Raw genomic sequence first — 22,136 nt, forward strand, 5'->3', positions numbered from 1 at the left:
GTAGTTATGGCCTCCTCCTCAAGGTCTACCCTTTCCTGTCTAGGCATGTCAAAGGGAAAATGTTCTTCAGGGTTGTATAAACAGTTCATGTTTTTCTTAAAGTCTTGATCAAGATTCATTCTTGCTCTTTTGGGCCAGAACATCAACATATCCTTAGTTCATGTCAGTGAAACAGACATTTTAAAACCCATTGCTAAAGTACCCTCTGATATCCATTTTGAAGGTATTCAATTCTTTTAGTTCATTGGCTCCAGTATCATGCCTTCCAAGTTATCTGGAGGTTTTCATGTTCTAGTGACCAAAGAAACACAGTTCATCATAGAGATTCTTAAACTTCTACACAATGTGACTTGGTACTTTCACATGACATCAGGATAGCATGGGTCACTCAATGCTTGGAGTACTTTTACATGAATTGTTTTTAATTACTTATTTTTTTAAGTTTTTGAAAAGCTTAAAAAGGGTTCTTAAAACTAAATAAAGAATTAAAGACTATTTATTTAGATTTATATACCGCCCTCCCCTAGGGACACACTAAGGTGGATATTAATGGTTATCCATGACCCAGTTGCTTCATACTTACCCATTTTCCTGAAATCCCAGGTATCAGCTGTTAGGAAAACAATCAGAACATAGTACTTATATGGCCAGCCAGAGCTACAGAGCATTGTAAAGTTGACTTTGAGTATCAGGAAGGATAGTGTGTATGGGGTGGGCATAGTTTAACTTTAACATATTAATTACTTATCAGATGGCTGCACAATCACATGGGAGCATGATGGCATCTTTCTTCACTGGGGATTCACCATGAGATGGATTTTTCAACTTGTAGAGACAGTAATCCAATAGCAAGCAAAAAGAATGCCGTTAGGCCACTTCCGGTGGACCACCCAGTTTATGGAAGTCTTGCAGAGATTGCTGGGTTGTGCGGACCTTGCTGGGTTGTGTGGATCCTGTAAGGGATTTCGTAAGACAAGTTAGTTAAGATATCCTGAGTGTGCATGTTTGCTTTTAGATTCAAAGCATGGTGAAATACAGGAATTCCAGTACAAAATACAAAATACTGGAATGACTGGTCAGCCCTCCAGAGCAATAGAGGGGGGAAAGCTGGCTCACAAGTCCAATACATGGACAAATTCCCCCAAGTCTTCTTTTTTAATGGATGTAGAGAAGAGCATGTTAAGTGCCAGGGAGAAATCCACATCCCCCAAGAACTTCACTACAATCAGCCCATGTTTGTTCCATTAACATCTAGTAAAACTTGTTTTTAATTCCATGTACACAAACCTAGCAACTTTCTGGACCATTTATTTATTTAAAGCATTTAACCCATCTTTCTCTGAAATGAGTCTCAAGACAAGTCATCACAATGATAATAAAATACAATACATAATTAATATTTTAAAAACTTTTAAAATAATTTTAAAAGAAGAGGAAATGAGAAAAAAACCACCATGGACAACTCCATCTTCCACAACTTGCTATATGGCAGCCTTCCAATCCTAACAACCCCATAAAATAGTATCAACTGCTGAAATAACTCTGGCTCTAGTTGTGTCAAATCTTCCCTATAACGCAGGGGTAGTCAAACTGTGGCCCTCCAGATGTCCATGGACTACAATTCCCAGGAGCCCCTGCCAGCGAATTGTAGTCCATGGACATCTGGAGGGCCGCAGTTTTATACCCCTGCTATAATGGGTTATAATAGCACAAAGTTTGGTTGCAGTGGCACCTTTAACAACAAAATTTCCCTCTATGCGGCCTACTTAGCCTTGGCCTTATATAATAAATGTTTTGCTTGCTTACAATAATACTGCGTTAGAGCCTCTTGTGGCGCAGAGTGGTAAGGCAGCCGTCTGATAGCTTTGCCCATGAGGCTGGGAGTTCGATCCCAGCAGCCGGCTCAAGGTTGACTCAGCCTTCCATCGTTCCGAGGTCGGTAAAATGAGTACCCAGCTTGCTGGGGGGTAAACGGTAATGACTGGGGAAGGCACTGGCAAACCACCCCGTATTGAGTCTGCCATGAAAACGCTGGAGGGCGTCACCCCAAGGGTCAGACATGACTCGGTGCTTGCACAGGGGATACCTTTACCTTTTAATAATACTGATGCTGAAGCAGAATCTCCTACCATCAATAATCCCAATGCCCATGACTTTACCTAGCCAGACATATGTTTCTCATCCCCTTGAACAAAGACCAACTTGTCTAGCTAACCTTGGTGTGCTCCCCATCAAGAGCATTCACCTGTGATTCATCTTCTCTTCCAACACCTACCAACAACGGGCATTTCCAAACTTAGCTATTTGGTATTGACATCATCTGTGTGCTTTAGGTTTTAATTATAGAAACCATTTGTCATGCAAGTAAATGGGAGGGTCTACAGTTCCTGAACAAGTCACTTTCTGTTTGGGCTGTTCTATTTTGGTCTCCAAGGAGAGGAGTTGCAGATGTCTTGGCAATCTGTACCAGACAAAAAGGAAGACAAAAGTAAACTGGAGATCAAAACTACTGATGGAACTATTTCTGATGAAACTTTGGCACAGTATTCACTATCCCTTTATAAGATAGTATAAGCAGTAATCAAGTAGGCATGTCTGTTTGCTAGGTGATCTTTCCATGCTGCCAACTCTAAGTGTAATGTATTAGGTGAATTGGGCAGTTGCCCCTTTGAGGAACTACAGAAGGCTTCCCGCATGCAAGTAAATCAGGTGTGAACTGAGCTTATATAAGTGTGGAGTGTGTGTGAGTAGTTGCCAGTTGTTAGATGCTATTGTTGCATTAATAAAAGGCTTTCCAGAACTGTGTGTCTCTCTCACTATATAATACTGGCAATTAAGGTGGGATTTAGCCCAGAGAGAGAGAGAGAGAGGAAGCAGTAGCGATGGTGACACAGGGATACATTGAGGAGTTCAATGCATCCATGAATAACCCAATAGTGGCCAGAGTTTTGAACTGGGTGTAGAGGGGGTGGCTGTCACAGGTGCTGGGGGGCAGTTTGTGCCACTTACATCAGGGCAAGAAGAACTGTCTGTATACAAAAGGTATCTATTGAGGGGGGCGAGAGTGGTAATTCCAGAATGGCTGTGGAGGCAACTGGACCACAGCTACATCTGGTGGCCAAAAATGGACATGGACATAGAGGAGTGGGTGCACAAGTGTTTGGCATGCCAGGAGTCCCAGCCACCTGCAGCCCACACCCCAGTTGACCGATGGGAGACAGCTAGGGGCCCCTGGTCAAGGCTCCACATAGATTTTGTGGGACCTTACAAAGGACAAATCCTTTTGATTGTAGTAGACACCTATTCCAAGTGGCTGGAAATGTTGCCGGTCCCAACCATGACCGCACAAACAGTGATCAAAGCACTGCAATGGCTGTTTGCAACTCATGGCATCCCAGCCATTATAGTGTCAGACAACACTGCACAATTTAAGGGTTCCAAGTTTTAAGCATTCCTGGCAAGTGGCCTAGTGCACATGTGATATCAGCGCCTTTCCATCCGGTGACCAATAGCCAAGCGGAATGCATAGTAAGGACCACAAAGGACTCGCTGGCACAGCTGGTGCATGGGTATTGGGGCCAGCAACTCACAAGTTTCCTGTTGGTGCAGCACATGACACCTTGTGTGTCCACCAGTCATAGACCAGCAGAATTACTGATGCACCACTGCCATACAACCTTGCTAGACAGATTGCACTCGGACTTGGGGGAATATAAGGTGAAGGGCGGGAAGCCGGGAGGTTGGGCACCAAGGGAGTTTGTTCCAGCAGATATAGTGTATATCAGGAATTATGGGGATGGGCCTATGTGGTCGCCAGCAGAAGTACAAGAGGTAACAGGTCCAATCTCATACAGGACAGTTATGCCAGACAGGAAGGTCTATAGGCGTCATGTGAGGTGGAAGGTTTCCGTGGATAGTCCAGCTCCTGGGGCGGAGGGCAGTGGACAGGAAGGGCTGGTGTTTGATCAGGGAACCAATTTGTCTGGAGATCCAAGTCTGGAACCCATCCAAGGTTGTGAGAATGAGGAGACTGAGCTGGATGGCCATGTCTCCAGAGAGCAAGATATGATTCCCCTGGACAACATTGCCAAGATGTTCGCAAAGATGCGATCGAAAGCAAACACAGCTAAGACGTTCGCAGAGGGTGTGATCGAAACCTCAGTATTTGAAGGATTTTATGGAATAAGGGGGAGGGGTGTAATGTATTAGGTGAATTGGGCAGCTGCCCCTTTGAGGAACTACAGAAGGCTTCCCACACATTGGAAAATCAGCATGAACTGAGCCTATATAAGTGTGGAGTGTGTGTGAGTAATTGCCAGTTGTTAGCTGTTATTATTGCGCTAATAAAAGGCTTTCCGGAACTGTGTGACTCTCTCACTATATAATACTAAGGAATATTTAACATAGCAAGATGGAGCCTTTTGTTTGTATCAAGAAAGTCTAAAGTATTTAGGCCTAAAGTGCCCCATGTTCAGCTCCCCAAAGATTTGATCACTGGAAGATGAACAGAAACTCTTCTGTTTACACTGCTGAAATTGAGTGTCAGGAAAGATACAGCAAGAACTGTTTATAATAGTTTTGCCCACAAGCCAATGGGGTGGGCCGCCTTTGACCACAGAAACAAATGCTACCTGACAGTGCTCACAACTATATAACTGCTCCTTAATGTGAAAACCTGCCTCCCAGTGTCAATGATTGTTTTCTCACAGTACCGCCCTTTGCTTCCAAAATAGCATTGCTCTAAATATATGAGTGCCAGTCTTTCAGATCTGCAGCCTATGACAAGCCTCCTTTGAAAAAAAACAGCCCATCTAGCAGACTTAAGCAAAACAAGGGCCTACAAATTACCAGGGAAATAACTCATGTTGTTGTTAGCATTGCCCCCAGCTATTCCAAAGCCCAAATTAAGCACATGAACAACCATTTGCTTTGGCCAAAATGGGGGGGGTGGAGTTGCTCTGGAAATATATCTATTTGTACCTGAAGTCAATACTGTTCGTGCACTTTCATGGGCCCAGCCAGGGTACATTCCATCCTCCAAGGAAGCATCTTTGTTATTTTTATTCCAGCGGTTCTCAAACTGAGGTGTGGAACAAAGCTCTTCACTGGAAGCCCCAGTGTGTGCATTCAAGTCGCCAGCCAACATAAACAGTCCCTCAGTGTAAAGAATTAATATACAGATAGTGATTTTCTCCATTGTTTGGGCAGATCCATTTTATGTATAGTGGGAGGGACATAGGCAATAATCACCATAAATGAGGGCTGTTGAAAATTCAAGTACAAGGTTATTGCATAGAGGGGATAATTAGGTAATACCATAATTTCTACAACTAGTTTTGCTGAGATAAGGCAAGCAATGCCAATCAAGGGACATTCCTATTTCTTGTTTGTTACAGCTTTGAGATAATAGGTTAAATAACCTGAAAGACATATTTTTCCTTATATAGGTTTTGTGGAAGTAGGCTAAATAAGGTGACCAGATTGTCCCACTTTTGGAGGGACATCTGGGGGCACCTGGCAAATTTTACTTATGTTGAAATTTAAAAATATGTATTACAATACTATTTTTGCGTTCTATGAAACTTTTTGCTCCATATAGACCAAATTTTTAATCAAGAACCCCACCGGTCAATGATGCCCCGCTTTACCAATGTTAAAATCCCTAAGGTCACCCTAAGGCCACCCTAAGGCCAAAAGATTCCCACAGATTACTTTCAAAGTCCTGAGGGTGGGCCTGCACATTTTCCTGGAAGTGAAGGCTGAATCTCAACAATCCCCTGGGTCTGCAAGGAAGGCCCCAAGAGACAGACACTGGCACATCCCTTCCTGCCCACCCACTCACAATCTGCCTAAACTCATAAAATCAGCATTCTATTGACATGAATGACAAAACATTAGTAATCTGTCAAAATGTGCCAGTGTGCAAATCTCAGCATCAATACAGATAGCATATTTTGTCTCAGATTGAAACACTCTCTGTCCTGGATGATGATGATGATGATGATTATTATTATTGTTGTTGTTGTTGTTGTTATTATTATTATTTAATTTTTAGACCGCCCTTCTCCAAATAGGTCTCAGGGCAGTTTACAACATAAACAGTTAAAAACACAATAAAATCCCCATAAAACCGCCAATTTACATCAAACAACATATCACATATAACATATAAGTGGCAGTGGTCACAATTCTAATCTTATTTACCCAACTTCTCCCATGTTCAGACTGGTGGGGAGAATAATATTCAGAAAATGGGTAGTTGTTTGGTATTTGAATGGATTTGTTTGCCCTTCTCATTTGAGGATCATCATTTCAATAGCAGTAATATTGAAAAGTTAGAAGAAACTGAGCAACCAGTGGGCCTAAATACTTTTTTAAAACGACTTTATCTTGTTAATGCAGGCAGAAAACCAAGACAAAACTTTATCCCCACGTACATTGCTGTGCATTCATAGGCAGGGGTGAAATAAAACTGTTCAAAAGACTGAGCTGACATGATTTACTAAGCATTCTTTTAAAAATGGGATCCTGACATGGGATCGGGGTGGGGGTCTGTGGAACTGGGATTTTTATAGGGAATTAGTCTGAAATGAAATGGGGCTGTTTTATCATTTTACTTTTCCTGATAAAGTTGTAAACTGCCAGGAACTGGCTGGCCTGAGAGCAGCGGCAAACAAACAAACAAACTTTTGTACTTAGAAGGGTATCGGTAGGGTGTCACTGTCTTCAAAACGACACAAGACTCAACGAAAAATGTTTATTGCTCTAGAATTTTATTATAGAGAGATAGTCAAGGTAACTGATTAGGGAAGAATTTTCTGACCGTATACACTGTCATCACTGCAGGCTTTATTGTCTTGGTTTATGTGCCTAAAGCACACTGGTCATATCCTATTATATAATGGGCCAGCCAAGTAAAATTATTTCTAACAACCTTCACATATTCACAATTACTCCTGCTACTTCTATGTTATTTCCTGTGGTATTTACCATTGACAGATGTTTACCTCCCCATGGCTGGAGCAGACAGTCACCGGGGCAACAGAAAACATACTTCAGAAGGCTGTATTCAACGTGCAATTGGATTGAAGCCCTCTCTTCAATGAACAGAACAGCCTTTGGCTTCCAGTTTGAGGACGCATTCATTTTTGCATCTGGACTAGTTTTGCTCATGGAGGTGCATCTCCTTCGTCAGGATTGAATGCTTTGCTGGCACACAGTGCTGGTGAGTTTCCCTGAACATGAGCATTGTTCCTGACAGAGGCACTGCACGGGGTCTGCTGCTCTTCCTTGCCCTCCATGGACAGGAGGTTACTGGTGTGGCCTGGTTGGTATCTTCTTTGGACCTGCTCCAGAATCTGAAGCACCTGGGAACGGAGACAAAGAATGCAAGACTGGATGGATGTTCTGTGGATCTGGGGCCTTCTCTTCCTACTTTCGTCTCCTCTGAATGAAGTCCAGTGACAGTAGTCAAGAGTTCCTGGTCTTAAGGTACGCCTGCTGCTATAGTTAGGATTGTCAGCTCTGGGTTGGAAATGCCAGGAGGTTGGGGGGAGTGCCTGAGGAGGACAGGGTTTGGGGAGGAGAAGGACTTCAATGGGGGTATGATGCCACTGAGTTCACCTTCCAAAACCACCATTATCACCAGGTGAACTAATCTCTGTTACCTGGAGAGATCTCCAGCCACCACTTTGAGGTTGGCAACCCTAGCTAATATGCACACACAGGTTGACCTTCTTGCAGTTAAAAGCCAGGCTACGCAGGGCTACTTACTGACTCCAGCAGCCAAATCACCAGCACAACGGATGCTCTAAAAATGGTTCGGTTTCTAGGAGCTGGGCAAAGCCATGCTATTGGGCTGTGAGCTGCCAGGGGAAGATGGCAAGCCCTAAAGATTGCAGAGTGACTCAGTTAGGGTTGGGGTAATAACCCTGTCAGAAATGGAGATCTTTCAGAACACTTATGGCTTGCAGGGATGTTGTGTTAACAAGAGGGGCTCTTCTCAGCAAAGCTAACTTCAAGCGATTTTATGGGTAGCTTCAAGGAAAGGGTTTATGAGGTGATGTAGTGCCCTGATTGAGCCCTGGGTTCAAATTCCCGCTGAAACTACCTGGGTGACTTTGGGCCAGTCACTTTTTCCCTCAGCCTAACCTACCTCACAGGGCGTTGTGAGGCCAAAATGGAAAGAAATGATGTGTGTAGCTCTAAGCTGCCTTGAAGAGGGTGGCAGCATGATTTATTAGACGTAAAAAAGAGAGAACCTTATGTGGCCCTGGGTAACTTATACATTGGCGTGCAAATATGTGCCCCAGAGCCCCCAATTTTACTACCTGTTAATTAGAATGAATATATCTAAATCAGGCCTATTGGGAGTTGCAGACTTTGTGTACATATTGGGAAGTGCTTGCAACAATACATGGCTTTTAATAAACATTGTGACTGACAACACACCCAAGAATTACTGCACAGGAGAGGGAACAATGACATAATGCTGACCTGGGATTTGGGGACCAGGCCGACTCTAAAGAACCCAATGTGCCCATTCCCAATCTTGGTGCAGTCCACCACTGTGGAGGCTACGTTCTCTGGAGAAGGTCCATCACAAAGAATCGCGTCCACCTAGAGAGGAATCAGCAGTACGTTTCAAACATTTTTGGAGTGAAGAGAAGCAGCTCTTTCCAGATTTGGTCTGGAAATTTATACAAGAAGCACATTCCTCCTAAGCGCTTTGCAGGGTCATGAGGGCACTTTGTTATTCTGAGTTAAACTACACTAAACTGGAGGCAAGTCTGTGGCTCAGCATGAAAAGCCCCTCATGGCATGAAGGAAGGTGTAGGTTCAATTCCTGGCATCTCCAGTAAACAGAACTGAGGGAGAAGATGCTGGGAAAGACTGCTCTTTCCCTGAGACCCTCAAGCATCACTGCCGGTCAGCAGACATCTTCTGAGCTAGATGGAAAACAACACTTACTTATTGTTTTTCCAATTTGGCAAATGGAGAGTGGAAGGAAGGGGGGGTCTTGCTCTTTTTCAGGGGAGGGAGGATAGGTAACAGAAGTGACACAGATGTTGGTCCTCCAGTCCTCTTCAAAGCTGTACTGACTGCATCTGGCTGTAAAAACAGCTCCCTGTCTGAGTAAATCAGAAGCATTTAAGTGCTGAGTCTTTCTAGAACAAAGATTCTTAGAGACTTAAAGCCTGCAAACACCTTTGAAAGTCTGACATAGGGTAGAAGATGCAGCCACAAAATGGAGACATAGAGCACAGTTATACATAACTCTGTAACTCTTCAGCACTTTCAGGCAAAGATTCTGTTTAACAGGATACCTTTTAAAATGAGCATAGTGTTTAAGATCCTTGTGCTGTGGGGGCAGCTGCTGCCAAGGCACAACTAGTCAGATTTCCAGTGGCCACTTGGAAACCTTGCAGGGCAAAAATCCCATCTGTCCCCACCCGCTTCCTAAAAACACTGGGCAAGAACCAGGAAAGGTGTTGGTAGGAGCCATGGTGCCCATGGGCATTACATTGGGGACCCTTGTTCTAGATCAGGGGTGTCCAAACTCCAGATGTCCATGGACTATAATTCCCATGAGCCCCTGCCAGCACATGGAATCTGGAGAGCCACAGTTTGGCCACTCTGTTCTAGGTGTCTGAACCTAGATGTTCTAGGTGTCTGAACCCACAACGTTCCACTCAGTACGGATGCACTAGGCTCCATCACCCTAAAGGTCCAAGAAGATCCCTTTAGAATCATGTGAGCTGGGACTGCCATGAGGGCAAGCAATTCCACAGAGTTTACCTTGTTCCCTAGCCTGGCATACACCTGGTTGTGGTGAGTGGTGTCTGCTTCTCCTGTAGGATTGGCTGATGTGACAGTAATTGGGCCAACCTGAAGACCAAGAAAGAAATTTGAGAACATAAGGCTGTACATAAGGTCAAGGACAGCTGCATAATGGGATTCGATTTACAGTGGGTGGCTTTTCCTCCCATAACAGAGCAAATTCTAGAATGGGGCAATTCTCTGTTGGGCTGCACCTGTCAAGGAATCCATATTAAATAAAGATCATATGCTTAAAAGCAAAATGTTTCCTGCCCTTATGAGGGGACATTTTTAAAAACAAGCCAAGCAGTTTCTGATCCAAGGCAACTTGACATTCCCCCACTACCTCCCATCATTCTTATTGACATAGACCTCTGTTGTCCTTTGAATACTGAGACAATACTTAGCACCTTTTTCCATCCTCTGTCTTGACCAACCAAGGTCTCAAGCCCCTCTGAAACTGAAAAGCCTGGTACAGAACAAGCTATTAGAGCAGGGATCAGATGTACAAATCCTACAGATTTCACCTATATTTATTTTAAGCCTATTATTTAAGATATGAACAATACAGGATTGTGCACCGCACTCTCCACACTCTTTCACAAGCATAAAGACCGACACCCATAAAGGCAAAGGTGAGATTTAGCTCACCAAGTCAATCAGGTAGGTGGTGACTGAGCAATCTGGAATGCGAATAGCGATGCTCTGAGGGGTACCAACATATTTAGCAGAGTTGTTCATCCCCAGGTGGGCTACCCATTCACCTACATTGGAAAACATAAAAGAGCTGCTCAGCATAAGCCCTTAACAGTAGCACCAGACGGAGAAATGGCATCCCTTCCCCCCCCCCCAAATACCAGGGAAGAGTACAGAAGAGAAGTCTGAGCAGCAGAGAACATCTCTGACCCCTTGGAATCACCAGACTGATAGGTGATGGCCATGCAGCGTCCATGAAATCCCAGAGAACAGGGCTGAACAGATGTTTGGCCGGTTCCAGCTGTTTCAAACTTGAAATCCAGAGAGACATGGGACGGTCCTGAGCCTGGTGCTTTGTGCTAGGGTCAAAGAGAGAAAACAAAGAAGCTCAACAAGCCCACCTTTGGGAGTAGCCACACTCATGGTACCCATAATCCATCCTCTCTTCTTCCAGACCCAAGAATATCTTGCATGCCTCTTCCTGGGTTGCTGATTCAGAACAAAGTCATGGATGTTGCCATGTGCAGGAATGGGAGCAATGAGTGAATAGCTATGTGGGGTGGGGGGTTACACACACACTTGTGAACTAAGCATGTGCATAGGGGTGAGATCTGCATGCATGGAGGAGAGTATCAGTAAGAGTCCACAAGAGACTCTGAGCAGGAGTGTGACCATTGAAAAGGGAAGGCAAGTTGCACTATTTTCTGTCCATGACTGTATTGGCAACAGGGCTGCTTCCTCACCCCCAGCACTAGATCTCCAGAGGAACCCTGGATAGAGATGTTGCCCCTTACTTGTATGCCTTCTCCACAGCATCTGGTTGGCAGCAGGCTGCAGCAAGAACGTATACTGTGTCTGTGGGGATGCCACATATGCCCCCTCTCTTCATTATCTCTGAAACCAAAGGAGGGGCTCAGTGGTTAACAATGACCATCTCCAGACTCATAGAAGGGGGAGTGTAGGACACCGTTCCTTGTATAAACGACACAAGCCCTGCTTAGCTTGATGGTGCACAGATCTGCAAGAGAAGACTAAGCTCTGGTTTTGCACAGTGAAGTGGCAAAATAGATTCAAGTGTCCAAAATCAGAACAAAAACCCAAGTCTGCTGATAGGACAGGAGCTCCCTGTGCAGTCTAGAGTATAACCACACATGCACAGCATCCTGCAAGAGCGGAGATATGGGTTAGTAGTACAACATCAGTGTTGTATGCTAAAGGTCCCAGGTTTGATCCCCAGTATCACCATTTTTTAAACTATTTATTTATTTGAGTTATTTATAGTCTGCCTTCCTTGGACCAAGACAGATTACACCATTAAGGGGATTAGGTGGTCCATAACGTGCAAGACCTTCACTTGAGATTCCGGAGTGTCAAAGCCACTCTGAGTAGACTGTACTGACCTTGATAGACTTAAGAGTCTGACAGTGTGAGGCATGTGTTCAAACTGCTTTCTGGAGGAACTTTTGTAAAGGTGGATGACCACTGCTTCTGCCCACAGCCCAAAGAACAGCGATACCAGCGACACTGTTTCCTCACCTGCAACTTGCTTGATCGAAGAAGCTTTCCTGGCTGGCAGATGAAGGCATTTTGTGTTTCCTCCCTCGAAGCCCCTGAGCCTCACAAGGGGACGCCCCATGGGGAGCTGAGGACTCTCAAAAGTGCAGTTGACCAGGGTGCTCAGAAAGCAGTAGAAGCTGACCAAGCCAAAAATGATGGTGACAGTGCTGTCGTAGCCCATGGAAGTGGCCCCAACGGCATCCAACATGAAGCTGATGAGAATGAGCTCAAAGGAGAGGGAGTAGAGGAACCAGGAGATGCTCAGGAAAAGGGTGCAAAGGACAAGGAAGGCATTGAAGAGCATGAGCGAGACAATGCCCACGGCTACCTGGAAGCCCCGTGCAGCATCGTACAGCCCCCCGTACCTGGCGATGCCCCAGATGATCCACATAAACCCATAGACAATGAAAGCGCTGCTTTCTAAAGTCTTGCCGCGGGAGAAAGCCACACAACCACACAGGAGCTTCAAGAGCCCTCCTGCCGCCACCACCCCCGGAAGGACCACTGTAGGTAGCGGTGTGCTTGGCTTTGCTGTCACGGTGATGGCAAAAGAAGCAAGCACGCTGCATGCATAGCCCAGTGCTTCAGCATCAGCATATTTGGAGTAACCCAGGTAGGGAGTATGGAGGTCATTCCCCTTCCGGAGCTCGCAAGGGTGGAGGTGGGAGATCAAAGCCTTGAGCACCCTCTCCCCCCTTGGCATTTTAACTCTTGCATTCCCATTGTAAAGGTGGAGAAGAGTCAGGAGACCAGAGGCCATGAAAATGGCCACTGCCACGCCCTGAGGGCCCCCTTCCAAGAAGCCTTTTGGACTGCAGGCAAGCGCGAGGCTCAAGGCCACATAGAATAGCAGGTAGAGGCCATCAGCCAGGCTGTCGATGGCAATGAAAAGGGCCAAAGTGGTCAGGAGGACGGCAAAAGCCACCGAGAATGGGACGGGGAAGCTGGGCTCCTCTGCCACCCAGCGCAAGGTCAAGAGGGAATAGCCTTCCCCAAACTTCAGGAGGGAGGTGAAACCCAAAAAGGTGGCAGCCAGTGCATCAAGAGAACGATAGGAGAAGATGGAGGCACCCAGCTGGTAGATCCCTCCTGCCCAGAGCCAGGGGACCTGCCCCACAAAGAGCTCATCAGTCACCCCCAGGAGCCTGCAGCCCAAGACACTGGCCGAGAGCATGTTCAGGATCAAACTGAATGCGGTCAAATCATTGGAGCCTGTGCCACCGCCTGGGCACTGCCTGTTGCCGGCCTCTTTCTTTGCCAGGTCAGCGCCAGGCAGGGCAATTTTCTCTTGGCTTAGAGCAAAGAGGCACTTCCCCAAACCAAGGTAGCCCCCAACAAAGCAGACCGCCATGTAATTGCAGGCCACGGCAGCAGATCCAAAGGCAGCATCATAAAACGATGCAACTTCGTGGGCACAGGCCAGAGAGATGGCAGACGCTATCAGGGCAAGGGGGACCTCTTTCTGGAGGAAGCCCATCAGGCTGATGAGGAGCAGCCCCAGGCCGCAGGCTACCAGTCCAGGCACGGCTGCATTGCGCAGGTCAGCAGCGCCAAGGAGGACCCCTTGCCCAGTCAGGATCTGGATCACCCCATATCCACACCACAGCACTGAAACGGTCAGGCAGAGAGATACAAACAGGGATGCCTTCTGGCAGCTCTTCCGGGCCCCTGTCAATGGAGGATTGGGAGGGGGGAAAAAAGGAGTAGCAGTTTAGTTGTTACCAGTCTTGTAGGGCTGCAAAAAGTACAATGAAGAAACAGAATCTTCTGCCACAGATTTTATAGACAGCCTCTCAGCCTAGCGAACACTGGCCCCATTAAAGAGACTCAGATTCATCCATGGAAGCCATACTTGGAATCCAGGTATGAAGCCCACTGTGGGCTGGCAGTTAGGATGTCAGTCCAGGAGAAATCTGGTTGGAACCCCCAGTCCAGTGTGGAAGCTTCCTGGATGACCCTGAGCAAATAGCACCATCTGTGGTACCTCACAAGTAACAGCCAGCTGGGTGTAGTGGTTGGGAGCACCGACTTCTAATCTGGCAAGCCAGGTTTGATTCCAGGTTTGATTCCATGCTCCCCCACCACATGGGCTCACTCAGCACTGATAGAGCTATTGGGACCGAGCAGTAATATCAGGGCTCTCTCAGCCTCACCTATGTCACTGGGTGCCTGTGGTGGGGAGAGGAAAGGGAAGGCGATTGGAAACTCCTTTGAGACTCCTTCAGGCAGTGAAAAGCGGATTATAAAAACCAACTCTGCAGCTGCTGCTCTGAGATACATTAAATGGAGGAGAATTACCAAAGGTGCTTTGTGTCCCCATTGGGGAGAAGGGGAAGTGTATGAGCAAAGTCAAGGAGAACTAGCAACCTGGCACTTGTGTTCCTTGGGACTGTAAGAAGTTCTCAGATCCTGTGACAGGAGCTGAGGGGTTTGCCATCTCAGGGCTAGCTGGAGAGGGGATCTTCTGCAGGCCAAGCAGATAGCTGCTCTCCCACTGAGCCCTGCCTCTCCCCAGGCACTAGGCAGGGAACTTGCCAGAGATACACCAGCATCACACACTGCTTTCCACAGCTTCCCAGCAGGACATCCCCAACTGTCTCACCTGCATATGCCAGAAGAAGCGATAAAAGGAGCAGAAGGATCCCGAGCGCAGTGCTGGGAATCCGAGCGGAGGGCCCCGCCGAGCTGTAGAAATGGACCGCCAGCAGCAGAGACCCTGGAAGGGAGAGAGGAGACGCGAATCGACGGGAGGGCCCCCTGCAATGCCTTTCCGCGGTTGCCCTACTGAAGAGGAAAAGGGAAACCGGCAAGAAAGCAAGCGATGGCGGGTCGGGAGGGGGGACGCGAGGTGCGCAAAGCCGAGGGGGAACCGCCGGGGGAGAGACGGCCCACGAAGAGCCGCGGGAGGGCCTGGCTGAGCGGCCAGCTGAGGAAGGGCGGAGGGAAAGCGGCTGAGCAACGGCCCGCAAAGGCGAGGCGGCGCGTGACGAGCTGTGCCCGGGATCTCTGCGCCCTCCGACGGGCCATAGGATCGCGACTCGGGCCGCGGGCGTGCAGAGCGCCGAAGAGGCGCCCGGCGACAAACAGGCGCCCAGACGGCGGCGCTGCTCCGCGACGACTCGCAGCCGGCAGAGGAGCCTCCCGCAGCTGAGCCCCCGCAGCGAGACCGCCAAGGGCATCTGCCGGCGCGTCTCCCGGCCTCTATCCCCGGAGTCGGCGGGGAAGCGAGTTGGCAGGAGCTGAGCGCGCTTCTTACCGGCTGCAATGGCCACGAGCCCGACGGCGCGGTGCAGGGACTCCATCGTCCGGCCGAAGCGCTCCCAGAGCGGTGCTTTATAGTCTTTCCGCCTCGCTCCTCCCCGGCCTGACCAGCGGTGGTGGGGCTGAACCTGGGCCCGGCGTCACCGGCTTCCTCGCTCTCCCTTCCTTCCCTCTACCACTCCGTCCTCCTTCAAGAGACAGAGGAGAGGTGCCTTTATTTTCACCCTTGCGCGGAAAACCTGGATCAAGGTAAGGTTTTTAAAGACCCCATTCCGCACACATAGGATAATGCACTTTCAGTGTGCTTTGGCAGCTGGATTTTCCTGTGCAAAACAGGAAAATCTACTTCTAAAGTGCATTGAATGTGCATTATCTATTGTGTGCAGAATTGGCACAGAACCTCTTGATAGTAGCACACACACACACAGCCAATTCAGGGACAACCAAACCTCAGAGGCCAGCTACAGGCAGGGGCACCTGAATACTCCCCAACCTTTTGGAGGGGCATACAGGCCTACCTTCTCTACCCCCAGCCTCTCTAGAAACCCTCTGAACACATGTATGATTTCTTTGGGCTATTCCTCAATCACTCTTGAATTAAAAAGCGCTCTCCAAGAGAACAATCAGGCTTTTTGCAAAGACTCGCTGCAATCTTTAACTCAATGTCAATGGAAAATTAAAACAAATATTGATGTCCAGTGATGCTCAAGGTCAGTACATTCTCTGTGGTGAACCCCGGCAACCCATGTGCTGCTGCTTCCACATCTTCAAGGACAGTCCACACACATGTGCTACAGCAGTCCAAGTCAGAAGTTTCTGGGCCCAAGCAGGCCACAAATTCCAGGCTCAATCCAGGACCACTCTCAGATCCAATAATAGGTGATGTGAGACCTGAGACTAGGAGAACCACTGGCAGCTTCATTCCTTAGTGCTGGGGTTTCACAAAACCATGGAAGGGTTTTGCGGATCATGTGAGAGTTAATTATTTGTATATTTTTAATGTAAAAAAAATTATCAGGTGATATGGCCATATATTTCTGTGACATGACTTCTGGTGACATGACTTCCAGGAGCGTGGCAGGAAGGTGTGGCCTGCTGACCATTTCTGGGGAAGGTTACAAGAAGCATGCCTCTGACTTGCCACTGTTGGAGGACAAATTCAGGCAAGGCCCACATGCCTTGTTTATGGACATCATGCCTTTCCCCATGAGGTTCCTATTAGCGTCTAGCCCAGGGGTACTCAAACTGCGGCCCTCCATATGTCCATGGACGACAATTCCCAGAAGCCCCTGCCAGCATTCACATTCGCTGGCAGGGGCTTCTGGGAATTGTAGTCCATGGACATCTGGAGGGCCGCAGTTTGACTACCCCTGGTCTAGCCGGTCACCTTGGGAAACAGGATACTGAAGTGATAATGGATCAAACACATGCACAAATCCAGCTCAATTTCAACTACAAGAAAAGCCATCTCAACATAGCATGGACACATAAACCCCAAAGACATGCCTCTGTGGACAGCAAACAAGCACTCTGTTAATTGTCATTGCCATCCTGGGAAGAAAACAATGGGGAAACCCATTGACACTTCAGGGGCACACTGCTCCAAAACCATGAAAAGCTTTTCATTCAACCCCCAAAGTACGGTGTGCAAAATACATATTTCATTGGCTGAGGAGGGGTGCATACGGAAGGTTTGTTTATAGTCCACACTGGTTGGTCACACACACTCCCTTTCCACTGAATGTCCAGTTGTTCTAGATTAGAAGCTGTATGTTTTATTTTTTCTTGGAATCTTTATTGGTAGAAGAATGAAGGAAAATGTTGGGAAATGTTGCCATTTTCCAACAATTCTTCTCCCTCTGTGCTTAGAAATAAATTTTAAACTTTTTGGTTTTAAAAGAAATCCTCAGAAAAAAATCAACTCTTTTCATGAACCAAGTGCAAGTAGAATGCTATAGAATTTGTGAAATGTTAAAAGGAGAGTCTTGCAGAGACAAGAACAGTCCAGGGGCTCTTTGGGTATGAGGAGAACCACCACCCCCCGCCCCATAGACACCAACCTCTGTTAGATGGCTCAATATCAGACAGCCATCCAGGGCTCGAATGGCTTAATTCAGGGGTAGTCAAACTGCGGCCCTCCAGATGTCCATGGACTACAATTCCCAGGAGCCCCCTGCCAGCAAATGCTGGCAGGGGGCTCCTGGGAATTGTAGTCCATGGACATCTGGAGGGCCGCAGTTTGACTACCCCTGGAATTCTTTGACAGCAGTAGCTCCAGAAGAGTCCTGTAGAAGCCTGAAAAGGAACACAAAGCAAGACTCCTTGACAAAAGCAGATGGACCTTCAGTCTGACTGAATAAGACCTATGAGAATAATTTATTCTTCTTCCTTAGACAACAAGGCTACCCCGACTACCCAAGCAATCATCAGATGGAAGATCCCTTTTATTTTCAGACCAGATTCCTGTTATTTTTGGGGGAAGCCAAGGAAGCAGCATGGCCACACCAGAGCTCAAATTTCAGTTTGCACACCCACCACTCTCTGTAGAAAGGCAGGTCCTTGGGGGTTGCAAGTGACTATGAGGTGTAGCTGCTTGGTCACATTTCTTGGGGTGACCCTGGAAGGAGCCCAGACTCAAGCCAACAGCCCAGGCCCAGGCTCCAAGGTTTGAAAGAGGAACCATCAGCAGAAACCAGCTGGATGGCATGCAGAGTCCTGGCCTGCCTGCAGGGAATGGAAAACTTCCGGCTGGCAAATGCAATGCCCAGCCTCACCCTTGTGGGCGGAGGTTTTGCCTATAAAAGCCTCAAGGAAGCAGAAGCGTGCCAGACACCAGCTCAGCACCACGCTTCTGGCTGCCAAGATCTCCTCCCTGCTGCTGACCATGGGCAAGAAAGTTGCTGTGGTCCTCTCGGGCTGCGGAGTGTTTGATGGTAGCGAAGTCCATGAGTCCTCAGCCGTCATGATACATCTCAGCAGGGAGGGGGCTCAGGTAAGACACCCCAGGCATGGTCGGGGCCAGTCCACACTATTTTGCTTCCAGTTCTTCAGCTGAAGGGCTCTGCTCATCTTGATGCCAGTGTCATCTTTTCTTGGCTAAGTATACCAGTGCCAGTTGCTTCACCGTCTCTCTCTTTTTCCTGGAACAGTTTCCATGATCTGTTTCCTCTTCGTAGCCCCCCTGCAACCCAGCCTTTCTCCTAGCAAAAGGAATCCTGCAGCGCTCTGCCAGCCTGCTCATAGGTGCACTTTCTTTAGCTGGACGAGACTTTAATCTGCTTTTACGCCTGTCCTGTATATCCTGCTAAAGCCAGGAAGTGGAGAAGGCAGAGTAGAGATCCTGCTCATGTGGAGAGCGGCTGACTGAAGGCCCTGCAAGAAAGCCAGGCAAGTAATGGGGGTTTGATCACACAGCTGTGATGCCCCTCAGCCAAGCTTCCTGAGCTCTTTTGGGGACACACACATACACACAGAATTATTCCTTTGACTAACACGGTGGTGCGACTGATTTTTAGTAAAGAGAAGACTTGCGCACACTGTTTCTGTTTTAACCGTCTGAAGCCCTCCTTAGTGCATGTGTTGGGGGGGGTGGGGGTTAGATGGTCAGGGAACAAAGTCTATTTGTAGTCAGTGGCTGGGTGCCAACGGGAGGGTGTGATCCCAAGCAAAGCGAAGACAAACTGGGTTTAGGACGTTTCATGAGCATTGACATGGTACTGTGGGAGGTCCAAAAGAAAAACAACTGAAGATGGCATGTACATTTGGGCCAACGCACACTTTTCATTCAAGTAAAAAAAGGCGGTTTAAACCTCATGGCTGCAAAAGCCTGGCCTCTCATGAGGATAGGGAAGGCAATGGACTGGGGACTAGACATGTCTGGTTTCCAAGAACAGCCAGATGCTTCAGGGAGCCCACATGCAAAATGTGAAAAGGGGCTGGTCCTTGGCAGCTTGAAGTCAGTGGTATACTGCTTTTGTAGAGAGACTATTTCCAGCTGTTCTAGATAATAGCCACTAATAGGCCCTTCTTCCATAAATCTGAATCTTTTCATTCATCCCAAATAGCAGTCATTCCAGTGGGGTGGCTATATTAGCGTGTTGCAGCAAAATTAGATTTAGGGGCACCTAAAAGACTAAGAAATTTTTATTCCTGCATTCATGCATGCAACGAGTATGGGTGGATCCTCAGTGGGTGAGAAAATAGCAGGGTCCTTGAAATGTAGACCACTCCCAAGTTATGCTACACCTAGTTTACATTTGTAATGGATGAAGAGTCCCAGGTGTTGCCAAGGTGGCTAATACTTGTAGTAAGAAATCCCAAGTCCCCCAAAACATTAGTGTTCAACAGGGAGCAGAAGAGGTTTCCTATGAATAAACTTACTTTGAATTGTGCAGCATGTCAGTGGTTTTCATCTGTGATGGTTAAGAAGCTTCAAGTTTGCTGCATACTCATTTCTTACTCTGGACTGGACACCCAGACCAACACTACAGTTTCTGCGGTTTGACTGTTAGGGTGTTACAGGCTACTTGGGGTCCCTCTTGTGGTATAAAAGAGTATCACTTTTGTTGTTGTTGTTATGTGCGAAGTCGTGTCCGACCCATCGCGACCCCATGGACAATGATCCTCCAGGCCTTCCTGTCCTCTACCATTCCCCGGAGTCCATTTAAGTTTGCATGAGTATCACTAGAGTCAAATAAATGAGACTATTTTTGTTCTATCCATATAATGCAAATTGCAGGGAATTTTAATATAGTTTTTATGGGGGTTTATATTTGTGTTGTAAACTGCCACAGAGCTTTTTGGGAGTGGCAGTATAGAAGCTGAACTATAAATAAAATAAAAATAATAAAAATAATTTGCCATTTGATCCTGTAGAGAAAGAAGTTTAACTCTTCAATCACCACAAGGTTTTACTGTTCTGCCCCGGAATGCCATTAACACTTTAAAGGAGTAAACGGGTGTTTTAAACCCAGAACCCTTGTACAGTCATGGCAAAAGGTTCTATGCCTTTAGTGGGCAGAAATTGCCGCTTTCCTCATCATTGCAGCTCCAAGACGAAAAAAGCATCTCTGCTGGCTTCCTGCCTGCTCTGCTGTTATTAAAGGTCACGGAGACTCTGTGCAGAAACAAGGTTGCAGGAATTGTCAAAGCCCAGTCGACCAACCCGGCTTACTAGCAAAATGTCAAGATAAACATGATGGTGTTTTTTCCAGGTTGAACTCTATGCTCCCAACATTGACCAAATGCATGTGGTAAACCACATTAACAGGCAGCCAACTGAGGAAACACGCAACGTCTTGGTCGAGAGTGCTAGGATCGCCAGAGGCAACATCAAAGATCTGGTCATGCTCAACGTGAAGGAACTAGATGCCCTCATCATTCCAGGTAGGAGGAGCCACCAGAGTTTACAGCAATAGGCCCTGCCCAAAAGCTGCAGAACTGAGCAGATGGCATCAGGCCCTCCTGGGTTTTCACATTCTCTTCCTAATCTGACATATCATTGCCATGACTAGCATCCTGCCTGAACCCTGTTTCCTATTCCTAGGTGGTTTTGGAGTGGCTAAAAACCTTTGCTCTTGGGCAGTGGATGGGAAGGACTGCACAGTCTCCAGACCTGTGGAAGAGACCATCAAGGCCTTCTGTTCAGACAAGAAGCCCATTGGTCTGTGCTGCATCTCTCCTGTGCTGGCAGCCAAAATTATCCCCGGCTGTGAGATCACTGTTGGTCATGACGTAGAATGTGAGAAGTAGGTGCTACGGCTGGCTGGGGGTGGGAGATTGCGGGGAGCTCTGCTTCAACACTCTGCGGAGCCTGGCATTCTGAGGTTTGTTTTGAAAAGCAAGGCTCTAGCTCAGGGGTAGTCAAACTGCGGCCCTCCAGATGTCCATGGACTACAATTCCCATGAGCCCCTGCCAGTGCCTAGTCAACTCTCAAACCAGAGAAGGAACTGTAGGGGGGGAGGGGTGCCAGCCCAAGGACAACAGTAGCTAGTCCAGGCAGAATTAAGAAAACCTGTTAATGAAACCCATTGTGAGAATATCTAGAACTGGCTCTAGAAAAGGGGGAAGCAGGTGGCCCAACACAATCCTCCTCAAATGAATTTTCTAAAGCTGTCCAAGTTAACCATGAGTAAGCATCAAGAGATGCTGTCTCTTCTTTACCAGAATTGGTCTCATCTCCATCTACCTCAGAAGCATGGTGTTTTTAAGATACAAGTCTAGCCCACAGAGCACCCTGATAACCACAGAAGAAAATGTTACCACCTTCCCTCAGCCTTGTTCAGATTTTCTGCAGGGGAGCCTGACCTCTGAAACCGATCCAATAGAAAACTCTCCCTACCTTCTCATTTCTGCCTCCACAGGTGGCCCTACGCCAAGACTGCTGAAGCCCTGAAAGAGCTGGGCTGCAAACATGTGAACAAAAATGTTGATGAGGTCCATGTGGACGCAAAGCACAAACTAGTGACAACAAGTGCTTTCATGTGCAATGCACCCATCCACACCATCTATGACGGCATCGGAAAGATGGTCAAAGAAGTGCTAAATCTTGCTTGAAGGCCAGAGGGGAAGCGGAGTGCTCTAAACAGGTCACACCCCTCCCTTGACCAATTCATGGAGAGGTCAGGTAGGACTAATTGGGATGAAAAAGGCATCTGCAGCCCATCCACAAAGAAGATGGATATCAAAACCATGGCTATATGTAAAGAGGGCTAGATGGTGGTTGTCACCTTGTGGAAGGCACGTTGGTGTATTTCCCCCCTGCCCACATACACCGCCCCCAATAAAACTGGAACTGTAGTAG

The 22,136-nt window shown here is 47.3% G+C and overlaps 2 protein-coding genes across 7 annotated transcripts; one reads left to right on the forward strand and one right to left on the reverse strand.

Moving 5' to 3' along the window:
• Positions 1 to 749: 749 nt before the first annotated feature.
• Positions 750 to 15,522, reverse strand: LOC143822807 (uncharacterized). Of its 5 annotated transcripts, XM_077308406.1 has the most exons (11): positions 15,329 to 15,516; positions 14,675 to 14,788; positions 12,052 to 13,740; positions 11,310 to 11,409; positions 10,726 to 10,874; positions 10,471 to 10,583; positions 9,799 to 9,888; positions 8,497 to 8,619; positions 7,055 to 7,367; positions 2,401 to 2,461; positions 750 to 953 (listed from the first exon to the last, which is right to left on the reverse strand). In XM_077308406.1, exons 1-9 carry the CDS (start codon positions 15,372 to 15,374, stop codon positions 7,170 to 7,172), a joined length of 2,622 nt encoding a protein of 873 aa, XP_077164521.1. In that variant the 5' UTR covers positions 15,375 to 15,516; the 3' UTR covers positions 750 to 953; positions 2,401 to 2,461; positions 7,055 to 7,169. The 5 variants fall into 5 exon arrangements, with proteins under 5 accessions (XP_077164521.1, XP_077164518.1, XP_077164520.1 ...); XM_077308403.1 differs by having other exon boundaries at positions 14,675 to 15,516; XM_077308405.1 differs by lacking the exon at positions 2,401 to 2,461 and having other exon boundaries at positions 14,675 to 15,516.
• LOC143822808 (glutamine amidotransferase-like class 1 domain-containing protein 3, mitochondrial) lies at positions 15,474 to 22,120 on the forward strand. 2 transcript variants are annotated; one of them, XM_077308410.1, is made up of 4 exons: positions 15,474 to 15,582; positions 20,547 to 20,718; positions 20,879 to 21,080; positions 21,697 to 22,120. In XM_077308410.1, the coding sequence occupies exons 2-4, from the start codon at positions 20,577 to 20,579 to the stop codon at positions 21,887 to 21,889; spliced, it is 537 nt and encodes a 178-aa protein (XP_077164525.1). In that variant the 5' UTR covers positions 15,474 to 15,582; positions 20,547 to 20,576; the 3' UTR covers positions 21,890 to 22,120. The 2 variants fall into 2 exon arrangements, with proteins under 2 accessions (XP_077164525.1, XP_077164524.1); XM_077308409.1 differs by lacking the exon at positions 15,474 to 15,582 and adding an exon at positions 17,606 to 18,325.
• Positions 22,121 to 22,136: the final 16 nt, after the last annotated feature.

The sequence above is a fragment of the Paroedura picta genome, chromosome 13, assembly GCF_049243985.1.
Source record: "Paroedura picta isolate Pp20150507F chromosome 13, Ppicta_v3.0, whole genome shotgun sequence".
NCBI classification, from domain to species: Eukaryota; Metazoa; Chordata; class Lepidosauria; order Squamata; family Gekkonidae; genus Paroedura; species Paroedura picta.